Source organism: Pristiophorus japonicus, chromosome 1, assembly GCF_044704955.1.
Source record: "Pristiophorus japonicus isolate sPriJap1 chromosome 1, sPriJap1.hap1, whole genome shotgun sequence".
Lineage (NCBI taxonomy): Eukaryota > Metazoa > Chordata > Chondrichthyes > Pristiophoridae > Pristiophorus > Pristiophorus japonicus.
In genome coordinates, this window is record NC_091977.1 from 170,945,587 (window position 1) to 170,962,105 (window position 16,519).

The window sequence follows — 16,519 nt, forward strand, 5'->3', positions numbered from 1 at the left end:
GAGTGGATAGGAAGGACCTGTTTCCCTTGACAGAGGGGTCAACAACCAGGGGGCATAGATTTAAAGTAATTGGGGGGCGGTACAGAGGAGATATGAGGGGAAGTTTATTTACCCAGAATGTGGTGGGGATCTGGAACTCACTGCCTGAAAGGGTGCTAGTGACAGAAATCCTCATCACATTTAAAAAATACTTGAATGTGCACTTAAAGGGCTCAATTTTCCGCAGTTATCTGCGCCGTTTTTTTGGCGCGTGCCCCTTTTTATGGCCTAAATTAAAATATCCAAGTTTCCCCAAAGTTTCTGCATCAGCGTAACTTAGTTAATTACAATTTTTTTAGGTTCATTTTTTTGTGCGTCATAGGAGGCGTAACCTGATGTCTGCGCCAGTTTTTCAGATTTATTCAAGTTTGGCCAACTTACATTTCTCCTCGGACAGCGTATGTGACCACTCCCAAAAAACCTTCTGGGCATTTAAGAAAAACCAGCGCACATTAAAAAATCAGCACAGAAAGACGCCATTGTTTTTATGCGAAGTTTTGGAGGGAGTCAAGCATCATGAAGCTTAATTTTTTCAAACTCAAAATGGAGAAAATGGAAGTCTAATGCAATTGTTTAATTTTAGATTTTTTCAAAGTGCCACACCACCACTGAACATCTCGTCACCAGGCTCGAGGGTCGGCTGGCAGAATCGCTCCCTCGCCCAAACACGGGCTCGGGGCTCAGCTTCAGAAGAACCCTGAGGGTTGTGGAAGCCGAACTGAAGGCATGAGAAGCCTTACACTATATAGCAGCTTCAAAAGAAGCCCGGGGGGAGGGGAGGATGTTTGCCGAGCCCCTGTGTCCGGATGAGGGAGTGACTCTGCCGGCCGACCTTCGAGCCCGGTGAGGAGACATTTGGTCGGTGGTGAGGTGGTACTTTGAAAAAAATCTAAAATTAAAGAATTACATTAGACTTCGTTGCCCCAAATGTGCGACATGTTGTATTCCCGGTCAGCTTCCGTCCGGGTTACGCGTAGGGGGGGGCCTTAAGCCAGGTGGCAAGGCCGTACTCGTTGTCTCCCAGCAGCCAGCTCTGCCCATGAAAGCATCATGGGTGCTCCCAGGGTATCTCGCATCAACTGACATGATGCGATGCATGCATTCACACACGAGCTGCACATTAACAGAGTGGAAGCCTTTTCTGTTACTGTACATCTCGGAATCCTCCAAAGGTGCTCGCAAGGAGATGTGGGTACAATCAATGCAGCCCTGTACCTTTGGGAAGCCAGCAATCCTGGAGAAGCCCACAGCCCTTTCACGCATTGCCTGGACGGTCATGGGGAACTTTTTGTTGTCATTCCTCCAGGCGTATAGTGCAGCAGTCACATGCCGAATGCAGATATGTGTTGCATGTTGAGAAATGGTGCACACATCCCTAGTTGTGGCCTGGAATGATCCAGATGCATAGTATGAAAGTGCAGCTGTAACCTCCACTTCAACTGACAAAGCAGTCCTCCTGACGCTTCTAGGTTGCAGGTTTGCTTTTACTAACTCACAGATTTCAGTTACAACTTCTTTGCGGAAACGCAACCGTCTGCATCACTCAGGTGCAGGTATGAACGCCTGTCTCGATACACCCGATGTGGATAAGGCCTCCTGCCCATCATCTTACTACTGATGATGGGCAGGAGGTTCCTCATGCGATGACGTTGAATCAACCATCTCCTCCGCAGCATCATCATGCAGAAGGCTTTGTTTTATGTTCCTTGATAATGTAATTTCATAGTTGCTCTTTGCCTTCCGATTGTTTTTTTGACTTCTCTCCTAATTTCTTCGTATTCTTCCTCATCATGTCTGTTGTCTATGTACTTAATGTATGCCTCTTTCTTTACCCTCAATTGTTCCCTTATGGCTTTATTCATCCATGGAATCTCATTCGTGTTCTTTCCTTTTAGCAGAATATATTGTTCCTGCACTCTGTTGAATGCCATCTTAAATGTTTCCCATTGCTGTTCTACATCGCTGTTTGCCAATATCGTTGCCCATTTTATTTTCCCAAGTTCTATTCTCAGCCCCTCAAAATCAGCCTTTCTCCAATCTCTTACATTGGTTTTCATCATACTTATGTCCTTCTCAAATTATCATCTTAAAGCGTATTATATTATGGTCACTATTGCCTAGATGTTCTCCTACTTTTACTTCTTTTATCTGCTCTGGTTCATTCCCAATAGCGAATCCTCTCTTGTTGGGCTTTTTACATATTGGGTTGGAAAGGAGTCCTGTACACAGTGTAGAATTTCCATTCCCTTATCCCTTTTACCTACCTCTTCTGTCCAATTAATATCGGAGTAGTTGAAATTCCCCCATGATTATTATTCAATGTTTTTTTACTCATTTCCCTAATTTGTCTGCAGATTTCTTCCTCCACCTCCCTTCCACTATTGGGTGGTCTGTAGACTACACCTATTGGTGTGATTGATCCTTTATTATCTTTGTCACTTTTTTCTACTGCCATTATGTTTTCCCTAATTAGTACAGCTACTCCACCTCCCCTTTTTACCTCTCTATCTTTTCTAAATATGTTATACCCTGCAATGTTCAATTCCCAGTCCTGATTTTTCAGCAGCCATGTCTCAGTAATACTTAGATATGAGCTACATGAAACTAATAGTTCAAAGCTTATGATTCAAAATTTTGTTAGAATGTTTGCGGTACAGTTGATATCAATTTTGTTTTCCTAAGTTAAATTTATTTTATGATAGATTGCCCAAAAGACTGACTGTTTATATTCTGGAAATATTAGCATGCATCAGATGCAGATGGCATCAACATTGAAGGTTGGGTAATTACATATACTGAAAGATTTTCAGTTCAGCAAAACTACAATACTCAGCCATTTTAGTCTCACTTAACAATCAACAACCTCAACAGGAATAATGGTCCCGATTTTTGCTCCCCACGCCTGGTGGAAATCAGTCTGGCAGGCAGTTAAAATGGAGTGGAGGACTTATCCATTGCTTTCCCGCTCCGATCTGACTGCATTTTAAATTGCAGGCAACAAGGAGAACTGTCCTAAACCTACGGGATCCTCATTAAATATGTAAATCAAGCTCCAATGACATCATCAGGACGAGATGTCTGGAGGCATGAGCAGGGGAACAGTGAAAGACTCCCCAAACCTGCCGGAAGCTGGATTGAGGGCCTGAAGAAACCCAGGCAGTTAAGTTTTTTAAAAGATTTTTGGGGTTTCTTTGTGGGGCATACAAGGAAAGCTTGAGCCTCTCTTGTAAGTGGGTATCCCTTCCCTCTATTCCCGCAGGTCCATGGCAGTGACCTCCTGCCATCTGAATCTTTGCTCCTACCTCTCCCCACCGCCCCCACTCACCCCGACCCTGCCATCCCATCCCAGCCTAGCCAGGCACTGACTTCTGCCGGGTTCAGACAGTAGCCAGGATCAGGATATAGAAATTAAGCTCTGGAGTTAAAATTTCTCCGGGTCTTGATATGTCAGTTTGTTGCTTGCCCTGGCCCCTTGCACAGAACGATCCTGCCCCACAATAAAATCACAACAGCAACTTGTACTTGTACAACACCTTTCATGTAGTGAAACATCCCAAGGCGCTTCACCGAAGTGTTACAAGACAAAAAATTTGACACCAAGCCACATAAGAAATTAGGGCAGATGATCAAAAGCTTGGTCAAAAAGGTAGGTATTAAGGAGCTTTTTAAAGGAGGAAAGAGAGGTGGAGAGTCTTAGGGAGGGAATTGCAGAGCTTAGGGCCAAGGCAACATTACAGGAATGTTACAGAAAATTTACACTGATAAAACTTTATAAATATACTGAAAATATTAATTTACTGTAGATATATAGACATAGTCCTGCAAGAGATGTGAAGAGTAATAATGCTAATTATGATCATATTAATATTTTCCTTTCAGATTTCACAAAACTTATAGCGCAAGCTGTTGCACTTGTAATTGGTAACCTCCCTGCTGCAATTGCTTCATTGCCTTCAACAATTAAATTCCTCTTCATCTTAGCAGAAAAAAAACTTCAGAACAATATTTCTGAGCTCAGAAAATCATGCCTTCTTTGGTATGTTATTATGATTATTTGCCAAACACTGGAAGATGGAAATGCCATAGAGTTTTTAACAAGTGTTCCAATAGATAGATGGAGTAAAGATAAACTGGGTTTATTGAGTGAATGTCTGCAGAGCATTATGGGAAAGGAAAAGGAAAGACCCACGCCAATAATACAGAAGGTCATCAATTGTTTGGAAAAACAAAGACCTAAATGGATTGAAGCCCAACTACAAAAAGCAAAAAAATTGTGCACAGAAAAGTAAGTAACAATTAATTGTAATATTCTGCATTTAAATATTGTTCAAAATTATACACTTGTGAATAGTTTATTTGTCAATACAATTCAGTATATTAAAATATTTATTTGTTGAACAAATTGTACTTTAAACTACAGGGTGCAGACTTGAAAAAGTGTTACAAGTCAATATAATTCCAAAATATATATGGACTGAGGAAAAGTTATTTCATTAAATCCATATTTAGTAGTCATGATTTAAGCCATGTTTGTTTCAAGTATAATCTGAAACCATCCATTTGTTCTCCGTTAGTGACTAGTAAATACATTTATTCCACATTTAGGTGGATATTTAGGTATCGTTGTTTCAAAATATATAAGATGAAGTGCTAGTTGTCATTCATTTTTATTTGCCATCTTATAATTTGTTTAACGTTTAGAAATATCAACTGTTAAAGATGTTCTGTCTTAATGGGGGGAGCCAAAAAATATATAAAACTTAAAAAAACTAATTTTTGATCTTACATTTTGGACCAAATATCTCTGAAACTGTATTTAGTGTTATCAAAATAAATTTGGTTTATACCAAGTATAATATACTAAATGTAAATACAAGACTTTTGTTTAAACTTCCCTACCAACTGAAATAATGATGCAGTCTTCTGGCTGCTGTTTTTATACTCAGACTCAAAAGAAATACAGCAAATATTCATATAAACATAAAAATGTCACTGCTGTAATCATTTAGAATATATTACAAAATCTAAAGATCTGTTCAGGGTCAATCCTCAATCACCATTTTTCTGCTCAGCTGTGTCTGTTCATTTCTCTTACAGTATTTGCTAGCTGTAGTTGCGGGACTTCAGCTGGTATCTCATATGACGAATTTTACTTTCAAAGTTACCTCAGAAAATTTGAAGATGTAAATGTTTCATTAAAAGAACACACATTCTGGTTATTCCTTAACATGATTTCTATGGCGGTTTTCCTTCTCAGTAATTTTCCATTGGAGGGGTTTAGGTTTACAAACAGCAAGTACAGACACGCTCTGTTAATGGCCAGTCCTGCTGACAATCCGAACAATTTCTAGAAGTTGTATGTACAAGTAATTGAGAAGTTGTATCACAGGCATATATTGTAATTTATTAGCTTGAGTCTTTTCAGTTAATGGTGATAGTTTTGGAAACCTAAATGAACTCCAGGTTCAAGCACATGCCTTCAATGGAAACACTATTGGAGGCAATTTTAACACAGAAAATGCTATAATATAAGGCAAGTTTAATCATTTTCTTCTAAATTTCTGTAATTTTAATGTCTTTATTAGTGTTACAAATCTGATTTCCAATAATGCGTTCAGTTTAGATCCTGGCCAAATGGATTTAATTAGTTTGCCGTTTCCTTTTTTTTATTGGTAGCTGTTACTGTCTGCATTATTGATTTATACTTCTTTGAACGTCATGATTGGTACTCATCATTCCTGTTTCTGTCTCGATGATTGGAACGATCCCTACCTAGTCTGTAGTGAGTGTGACACAGAAATGTGTACACATACGGGCATGATACTCATATTGTGATACCCAAAGTGTGACAAAACATGAAAGGCCTGTTATTCATCATAAATTCTAGGGCCCCAAGTTTCGGCCCGCGCTGAAAACGGTGCACCTCCGAGCTGGACGCCTGTTCTTCGCGCCTAAAAGTGCGATAGAAAAAAACTTCGATATTCTCCGGCTCCTCGGAGCTCGATCGGGGGGCGGAGCCAAACACTCGCGCTGATTCTGTAAGTAGTGGGGGGTGGGTCCAATTTAAATGAGCCAATGTGGTGCCGGCAACCCTGCGTGTGCGCGTTGGAGCATGCGTGCACGCGCAGTGTCAAACAAACATTGGCACTCGGCCATTTTTAAAAGGACTCGGCTGCCGTCGAGCCACTGACGCCGCCCCTGAAGCGTGGCCGAATGGCCTCAACCCCCTTGAAAAGCTGCGTGCGTCTGGTGTTGATCCTTCGGCTGCCGGCCAGCCACTGACGCCATTCCTATCCCATGGCCGAATGGCCTCAGCCCCCTTGAAAAGCTGCATGCGTCCAGTGTTGATCCTTCGGCTGCTGGCCAGCCACTGACGCCATTCCTATCCCATGGCCGAATGGCCTCAGCCCCCTTGAAAAGCTGCATGCCTCCGGTGTTGATCCTTCGGCTGCCGGCCAGCCACTAACAGAATGAAGGCCTGCCTGCAGCACAGCAGCTCAGCTCGAAGGCTGCTTGCTGCCGCTGTTGGGGCTGCCGTCGAGACACTGATGCCACACCCCTGCCTGTCTCCAACACGAAAGACCTGCCTGAAGCACAGCAGCTCGAAGGCTGCTGATGTTTCACACAGGTAGGAACATGGTTTATTTAATCTTTTCTTTGCTTATAAATTTTTATTCAGGTTGGATTTATTTGTATAATATTTGTATAAGTATAACTAAGGATTGATTGTAGAATTTAATGACTTCCCTCCCCCCCCCCCCCCCACCTTGTTCCCTACGCCTAATTTGTAACCTATGCCTGATTTTCTAAAGTGTAGACAAGGTTTTTTCGAGCGTACAAAAATCTTCACTTACTCCATTCTAAGTTAGTTTAGAGTAAGTTTTCACTGCCGAAACTTTGAAAACAGGCGTAAGTGGCCGGACACGCCCCCTTTTGAAAAAAAAATTCTGTTCCAAAGTGAAACTGTTCTAACTGACTAGAACTGGAGCAAACTAAATGCCGAGAATTTGAATTTCTAAGATACTCCGTTCTACACCAGTTGCTCCAAAAAATCAGGAGCAACTGAGGCCGAAACTTGGGCCCTAGAAGTTCCATAATGGTGCATGCTAAGAGCTATAAGAGCTTGGAGTCTCTGGCGAATAATATGGATCTGAAAATCTGCATTAACTCAAAGCTCATGCTTCTCACTTAGGCACAGACCTTTGACAGAAAACATTGCCACAGACATTTCAAACACAGAAAATAAACAACAAATTGCTTTTATATAGTACCTTTAACATTAAAAACCATCCCAAGGTGCATCACCCAAGCATAATCGACAAATATCCTAATTCCAGTAGTAAGTCCTCAGGTCAGTGGGGAACTCAAACGATTTTCAAGAAGTTTAGGAGTGGTTTTAGTGTTTTAGCTTCTCCCTTTATTGGTATCTGTTGTTGACTGTTTGCTTAACTCATTGTTTTCTTGTGTCCTTAATAGAACTTGAATCAAATATACCCCTTTTGTCATGTTTAATTCATATGTTACATACCTGTTTGTGTCTGAATTATTGCTGCTTTATGAATACAAAAGTTGAGCCAACCAACTGCAAGACAATTTTATATATGCACTTGTAATGTTGAAACGTTACAGAATATGACAGAAAAAATGCACGCTAGATTCATATAGATGTTTTATTGTTCAACAAATCAAGCCGTAAGCAAGTTGCTTAAATATGTTTGGGTTGTTTATTGATTATATACTGTATTAGTCATAACTAATCCGACCAATCTTCCTCACATGCATATCTGAAATGCAAAGTGTAGGTGCTTTGTAGTATAGAAAAGCTTCACTTCTATATTCAAAAAGTGCAGTGTGTTAAGTATTAGAGAAAGTGGCAGCAGTATGCATCACCTGTCTGTGTATACTTTGTGGTAACATTATTGTTCATTAAAATAACTTTCAGTCTGAAGTATTGTCTCAGTGGTAAACCATCAGTCAGTATCCTAAAATAAATATGCAGTTCAGAATCTGAAGAAATGCCTGACTTTGCAAAGTAATTTGTCCAAGAAAAGATTATTGTTTTCCATCATAGTGACCCTGACTTGGCTGGCTGGGTGCATATATAGATTAAGATGAATGCAGTTATTCCTTGGCTGAGGACTGCCTCTTTCAGGGCACATTCTCTCTAATGACATGATTGATAGGCTGTCCCAAATCTACAGAGGAACTCATTAATCATTGCTGTGACTGAATACAATCATCTGCTTCACCTGCAAAGTGATAGACAGAAAAGGATACGATTCAGGTGCTGACATAATGTACTGATTGGTCAGAGGCCTCAACTTTTTCAATGTCAGCCTGAAAGATCCCTGATAAATGACATAGTTTGTACCACCCTTCTGTTTCTAAAACAAGACATGGTGTCCTTTCAGAATTGTTGAGCTAGTATTTAACAAAGAGAAATGCGGATATTTAAAATTCTGCTCTGATATTAAAAAAAACTTTTGCATGCCATTGTAGTTGCAAAATTAGCATCGGTAAATACTGGAAGCATTTAGAATGTTTTTTTTTACTCTTTTGTTGTTTCCCTGTACGCTCTCCTTTATTTTTGTAGTTGTTCACCTTGAAAGATCACCCTTTCAATCTGGGGAGGATGTGAGCAGATCTTGCCATCATTTCCCATGAATACACTTATGTAGATAAGTGGACACATTTTTGTAGTCCATCAGTCTTTTTCTTTTGCACGGGACTACTTTTGGTGCTAAATTTGAAGACCCAATGTGATGCCTATGTCCAAAAATAAAAATGCAGTTCATAATTCAAATTAAATGGTTATGAGGTCGGCAAATTAATTTAAAAAACACTGTTGAGATGGACTCATTTTAAGCTTGTGTGCAATTACATTCGGATTAAGTGTACACCCACTATTATTTCCATTATTATTAGTTCTATTATAATTTAACAAATGCATGTAAACATGGGCTGGTGCTATGGAGGGATTTGAAAACCAGGATGAGAATTTTAAAATCGAGATGTTGCTGGACCAGGAGCACAAGGGTGATAGGTGAACAGGACTTGATGCAAATTAGGATATGGGTAGCAGAGTTTTGGATGAGCTCAAATTTCAGCAGGGTGGAAAATGGGAGACTGGCCAGGAGAGCATTGGAATAATCAAGTCTAATGCATGGATGAGAGTTTCTGCTGCAGATGAGCTGAGGTAGGCTCAGACACGGGCGATATAATGGAGGTGGAAGTAGATAGTTTTGGTGATGGAGCGGATATGTGGTCGAGAGCTCATTTGGGGGCCAAATAGGACGCCAAGATTGTGAACAGTCTGGTTCAACTCTGATAGTGGCCAGGGAGAGGGATGGAGTCGGTGGCTAGGGAACAGAATTTGTGATGGAGACTGAAGACAATGGCTTCTGTCTTCGCAATATTTAGTTAGAGGAAATTTCTGCTCATCTAGTACTGGATGTCAGGCAAGCAGCATGACAAATTAGAGACAGTGGTGGGGTCGAGAGAGGTAGTGTTGACATAGAACTGGGTGTCATCAGCGTACATGTGGAACCTGACGTGTTGTGGCATAGTATATGTTATATATGTGGACTTGTATTTATTCTGTACAGCCACCAGAGGGCTCATTCCCCGGAGTCCCAAGGGATCCCATAATCCCTTGGGAGCACAGGTATTTAAGAAGGCTTCACAGGTTGGAGAGGCACTCTGGAGACCTGCAATGAAAGACTAAGGTCACACTTTCCTTTGAGCTCATAGTGTTCAGTCTGACTCTTTCTCCATACACAACAATTGGTGACAAGATACAGATAGCGAACCCAAAGATGCAGAGAACAATGGGCATGCTGGAGAAATGTTCGGAGGGAGATGATTGGGAAACTTTTGTGGAGCGACTCGACCAATACTTCGTGGCCAACGAGCTAGATAGGGAAGAGAGCGCTGCCAAATGAAGGGCGATCCTCCTCACCGTCTGTGGGGCACCAACGTATGGCCTCAAGAAGAATCTGCTCACTCCAGCAAAACCCATGGAGAAATCGTACAACGATTTGTGCACATTGGTTCGAGAGCATTTGAACCCGAAGGAAAGCGTTCTGATGGCGAGGTATCGGTTCTACACCTACAAAACATCTGAAGGCCAGGAAGTGGCGAGTTATGTCGCCGAGCTAAGGCGCCTTGCAGGACATTGCGAATTTCAAGGTCATTTGGAGCACATGCTCACAGACTTTTTCGTACTTGGCATTGGCCACGAAACCATACTTCGCAAACTTTTGACTGTAGAGACCCCAACTTTGAGTATGGCCACAGCGATAGCCCAGGCGTTCATTGCCAGCAGTGACAATACAAAGCAAATCTCTCAGCACACATGTGCTGCTACAAGTACTGTGGACAAAATGATGTTGTTTTTGAATTGTACAGGGCAGGTCACACATACCTGCAGCTACACGTCCGCAGATGTCTCAGAGTCCATCATCAAGGGTGATGAATGCAAGGCCATTAACACCTTGTTGGCGCTGCGGAGGTGATCATCATTTCCATTCATGCCGATTCAAAGGATACGTTTGCAAGGGCTGTGGCACAATGGAACACCTCCAATGAGTGTGCAGGCGAGCTGCTAAGCCTGTTAAACCTGCAAACCACCAGGTTGCAGAGGAGGATCACGACAAAACAGAGCCTCAGATAGAGGAGGCAGAGGTACATGGGGTACACACATTCACCAATTATTGTCCCCCGATAATGCTGAATGTTGAACTAAATGGACTCCCCGTGTCAATGGAGCTGGACATGGGCGCAAGACAATCCATCACGGGCAAAAAGACTTTCGAAAGATTGTGGTGCAACAAGGCCTCAAGGCCAGTCTTAACTCCAATTTGCAAGAAACTAAGAACTTACACAAAATAACTGATTCATGTAATCGGCAGTGCTACCATAAAGGTCTTCTACGATGGAGCGGTGCACAAGCTACCACTCTGGGTGGTACCGGGCGATGGTCCCACGCTGCTCAGCAGGGGCTGGCTGGGAAAGATACACTGGAACTGGGACGACATCCGAACGCTATCGCCCGCTGACGACACCTCGTGTGCGCAGGTCTTAAACAAATTTCCTTCACTGTTCGAACCAGGCATCGGGAAATTCCAAGGAGCAAAAGTGCAGATCCACCTAATTCCGGGGGCGCGACCCATCCATCATAAGACGAGAGCAGTGCCGTACATGATGAGAGAAAGGATAGAGATTGAGCTAGACCAGCTACAAAGAGAGGGCATCATCTCACCGATCGAGTTCAGCGACTGGGCCAGTCCTATTGTCCCAGTCCTCAAGGGAGATGGCACCGTCAGAATCTGTGGCGATTACAAAGTAACTATTAGTCGTTTCTCCCTGCAGGACCAATACCCACCACCAAAAGCCGACGACCTCTTTGCAACGCTGGCGGGAGGAAAGACGTTCACGAAGCTGGATCTGACTTCAGCCAACAGGACGCGGGAACTGGAGGAATCATCAAAGACCCTCACCTGCATCAACACGCACAAAGGTCTTTTTGTTTATAACAGATGTCCGTTTGGAATCCGATCAGCGGCGCCGATATTCCAGAGAAACATGGAAAGTTTACTGAAGTCGGTCCCGCACACCATGGTCTTCTAGGCCGACCACTTGGTCACAGGTCGGAACACAGTGGAGCACCTGCAGAACCTGGAGCAGGTTCTTAGTCGACTCAATCGTGTGGGGCTCAGGTTAAAATGCTCGAAGTGCATTTTCCTGGCACCTTAAGTGGAGTTCTTGGGAAGGAGGATTGCGGCAGACGGCATCGGGCCCACCAACCCGAAAATGGAGGCAATCGAAACTCACCAAGGCCACAGAACGTGATGGAGCTGCGGTCGTTTCTGGGACTCTTGAACTACTTTGGTAACTTCTTACCGGGTCTCAGCACCCTGCTAGAACCACTACATGTCTTACTACGAATAGAGGGCTAATGGGTTTGGGGCAAAAGCCAAGAAAATGCCTTTGTAAAAACGAGAAAATTGTTATGCTCAAATAAATTGCTTGTGTTGTATGATCCATGTAAGCATTTGGTACTAGCATGTGATGCGTCGTCATATGGCGTCGGGTGTGTATTGCAACAAGCTAATGATTTCGGGAAACTGCAACCGGTTGCTTATGCATCCAGGAGTCTGTCTAAGGCTGAGAGAGCCTAAACAGGTATGGATGTATTTTCTTTACCCCATAGACACACGCTAACGCTTCTTTCTCATTGAGAAAGAAGCGTTAGCGTGTGTCTATGGTGTAAAGAAAATACATCCATACCTGTTTAGGCTAAAATTCGAATTGGAAACTGACCATAAGCCACTTATATCCCTGTTCTCTGAGAGTAAAGGGATGAATACCAACGCATCGGCCCGCATCCAGAGATGGGCGCTCACGTTGTCTGCATACAACTACGCCATCTGCCACAGGCTAGGCACAGAAAACTACGCCGATGCTCTCAGTAGGCTGCCATTGCCCACCACAGGGGTGGAAATGGCGCAGCCCGCAGATCTAACCATGGTTATGGAAGCATTTGAGAGTGAGCAATCACCGTCACTGCCGGGCAGATCAAAACCTGGACAAGCCAGGACCCCTTATTATCCCTAGTCAAAAGCTGTGTGCTTCATGGGAGCTGGTCCAGTGTCCCAGTGGAAATGCAGGAAGAAATAAAGCCGTTCCAGCGGCGCAAAGATGAAATGTCTATACAGGCAGATTGCCTTCTGTGGGGCAGTCGAGTAATGGTCCCCAAGAAGGGCAGAGACACCTTCATCAATGACCTGCACAGTACCCACCCAGGCATTGTGATGATGAAAGCGATAGCCAGATCCCACGTGTGGTGGCCCGGTATCGATGCAGATTTAGAGTCCTGCATTCACAGATGTAAAACATGCTCGCAGTTAAGCAATGTACCCAGGGAGGCTCCGTGAAGTTTATGGTCTTGGCCCTCCAAACCGTGGTCTAGGGTACATGTCAACTATGCAGGCCCGTTCTTGGGTAAAATGTTCCTTGTGGTTATAGACACGTACTCCAAGTGGATTGAATGTGAGACTACTGAAAGCCTGCGGGTCATGTTTGCCACTCACGGCTTACCCGATGTTCTGGTGAGCGACAACGGGCCATGTTTTACCAGTGCTGAGTTCAAAGAATTCATGATCCGTAACAGGATCAAACATGTCACATTTGCCCCGTTTAAACCTGCATCCAATGGTCAGGCAGAGAGAGCAGTGAAAACCATCAAGCAAGGCTTGAAGAGGGTAACTGAAGGCTCACTGCAGACTTGCCTATCCAGAGTCCTGCTTAGCTACCGCAAGAGACCTCACACTCACTGGGATCCCACCTGCTGAACTGCTCATGAAAAGAAAAGAGCACTTAAGACAAGGCTCTCGTTAGTTCACCCTGATCTACATGAACAGGTAGAGAGCTGGCGGCTTCAACAAAGTACATACCATGATAGCGCAAATGTGTCACGCGAGATTGAAGTCAATGATCCTGTATTTATATTAAATTATGGACAAGGTCCCAAGTGGCTTCCCGGCACTGTTGTAGCCAAAGAGGGGAGCAGGGTGTTTCGGGTCAAACTTTCAAATGGACTCATTCACCGGAAACACTTGGATCAAATCAAACTCAGATTCATGGACTATCCTGAGCAACCCACCTTGGACCCTACCTTTTTTGATCGGCCAACATACACACCAGTGGCAACTGACACCACGGTTGACCACGATACAGAACCCATCATCCACAGCAGCCCTGCAGGGCCCAACACACCAGGCAGTCCAGCAAGGCCGGCTGCACAGCAGCCCAGCGAGGGTCCAACAAATGATTCAACAACACCAGCTTTCACACCGAGACGATCAACCAGGGCCCCAGATCGACTCACATTGTGAATAGTTACCCTATTGACTTTGGGGGGAATGTTGTTATATATGTAGACTTGTATTTACTCTGTACAGCCACCAGAGGGCTCATTCCCCGAATTCCCAAGTATTTAAGAAGGCTTCACAGGTTGGAGAGGCACTCTGGAGATCTGCAATAAAAGACTGCGGTCACACTTTACTTTAAGCTCACAGTGTTCAGTCTGACTCTTTCTCCATACACTACAGTATAGGCTAGATGTAATACAAGGCCATTGTCTGTACTCCCCTTGTCTCAAATCCGAAGAGTATCTTCAATTTTCCACATTTTCAATTCTTATGGCAAGGTAACTCATTAAGGCTAATTTTAGAGATGGTGTGCTTTAGTTTTGATGTCCACTGGGATCTAATCTGAGACCACCCATGCTCATTCTACTGATGATCCTTAATCGTCATCAAAGATAGCAGACTTTCAGCTCATCAGCATGGCTATTGGAAAGGGCAGTGACTTGGGTGTCATATTTGCCTGCCTGACTATATGTTAAAAGTACCTCATTGGCTGCAAAGTACTTTGGGACATCCTGAAGTTGTGATCTTACCAACTGAGTCATTGGAGGATCCACTCTGTCCCTTTTTGATTGTTCTCAACCCCACATCCAGAAATAAATCTAATTGCTTTCATGAACCTATTATAATGTCCACTTCAAGTAACAGGGCCCTAATTAAGTAACAGTATGTTAATCAGAAAATGTTATAAATGTTATACCTCAATCCCTTTCAACCTACAACTCGGTGAATAGAAATATTATGGAAATTGAATAATGATATACAATTTTGAGAAATAATGCTGGGAAACCTGAATACTTGCAGGTCCAGCTTAAGAAAATTAATAAAATTCTTATTAGCAATTTTTTTGTATTAATTAATTAAGATTCAGCATTATGGACGAGACAGTGCAGTTACAGTGAAGTTAGCATCCAGTGTGTCAGCTTTACCTTTTTTCATTTAAAATGTTGACTCCTGTTGAATTTCCATATTGTTTTGAACTGTGAGTGTTCAGTGAATAATTAGAGTTAAGAATTTGATCATGTTCATAGTAAAATGAGTGCAGCATTTAGGGAAGTATATTAAAATTCTGTGATTGTTAAAGTTGCTCAGGGTTTTATTATTTTTGAACATGATAGTTCTGGCCCTTTGCTGAGCATTCCTGTCACCATTAGGCATTCTAGTTTTTTGTCTATATTATGCATTTGAAAGGTCCAAAACCTTGGGGGTGGAATTGGGCTCGGAAGCACCCGTTTTTAAGGCGCTACGAGGCACCTTAAACGTCCAAAATGGCGTCCGCGGCATGCGCACACACTTCTGATGGGAAGTGTGTCGGTAGCCATATTTGTTAAGGGGTTAGTGTGCACACCTAACGTACCCTGGCAGCATGCAGAGCAGGCCGATCATGACGTCAATCAGCATGCAACGCTGATTTGACGGTAGCGCTGCCATTTTGGAGCGCCAGCCTACTCTTAACCATCATCAACTGATTCATCAATGACTGTCCCTCCCATCATAAGGTCAGAAGTGGGGATAACTTTGATGATTGCATGGTGTTCAGTGCCATTTGCAACTCCTCAGAAAATGAAGCAGTCCATGTCCGCATGCAGCAAGACCTGGATGACATTCAGGCTTGGGCTGATAAGTAGCAAGTCACATTCATGCCACACAAGTGCCAGGCAATGACCAACTCCAACAAGCGAGAGTGTAACCACCTCCCCTTGATATTCAATGGCATTACCATCACCAAATCCCCCACCATCAACATCCTGGGGTGGGTCACCATTGACCAGAAACATAACTGGACCAGCCACATAAATACTGTGGCAACAAATGCAGGCTGGGTATTCTGTGGCGAGTGTCTCACCTCCTGAGTTCCCAAAGCCTTTCCACTATCTATCTACAAGGCACAAGTCAGGAGTGTGATGAAATACTCTCCACTTGCCCGGATGAGTGTCGCTCCAACAACACTCAAGAAGCTCGACACCATCCAGGGCAAAGCAGCCCGCTTGATTGGCACCCCATCCACCACATTCAACATTCACTCCCTCAACCACCGGCGCACCGTGACTGCAGTGTGTACCATCTATGAGATGAGTTGCAGCAATTCGCCACAGCTTCTTCGGCAACAACTCCCAAACCCACGACCTCTACCACCAAGATGGACAAGGGCAACAGGCACATGGGAGCATCATCATCAAGTTGCACACAATCTAACTTGGAAATATATTGTCATTTCTTCATTGTTGCTGGCTCAAACTCCTGGAACTCCCTAACAGCACTGTGGGGAGTACCTTCACCATAAGGACTGCAGCGGTTCAAGAAGGTGGCTCACCACCATCTTCTCAAAAGCAATTTGGGATGGACAATAAATGCTGGCCTTGCCAGCGACGCCCATGTCCCGGAATGAATAATTTTTAAAAACCTCGTACAAGTGATCACGATGTTAAGCAACATGGAGGACCCCTCCTCCGATGAGCCCCCCCCCGCCCGACCCCCACCAGCACTATTTAAAAGGATCAACTACTTACAGATGAGTTGCTGGTTTATTTCTTCTGGCTGTTGCTGCAATC

At 43.5% G+C, this 16,519-nt stretch overlaps 1 protein-coding gene across 1 annotated transcript in view; it reads left to right on the forward strand.

The window, feature by feature from the left end:
- kiaa0825 (KIAA0825 ortholog) overlaps window positions 1-16,519 on the forward strand; it is a 769,133-nt gene that overhangs the window by 287,031 nt on the left and 465,583 nt on the right. Inside the window, exon 16 of the mRNA XM_070884909.1 lies at window positions 3,919-4,324. Coding sequence (XP_070741010.1) covers window positions 3,919-4,324 — 406 coding nt within the window. The remainder of the gene's footprint in view (window positions 1-3,918; window positions 4,325-16,519) is intronic.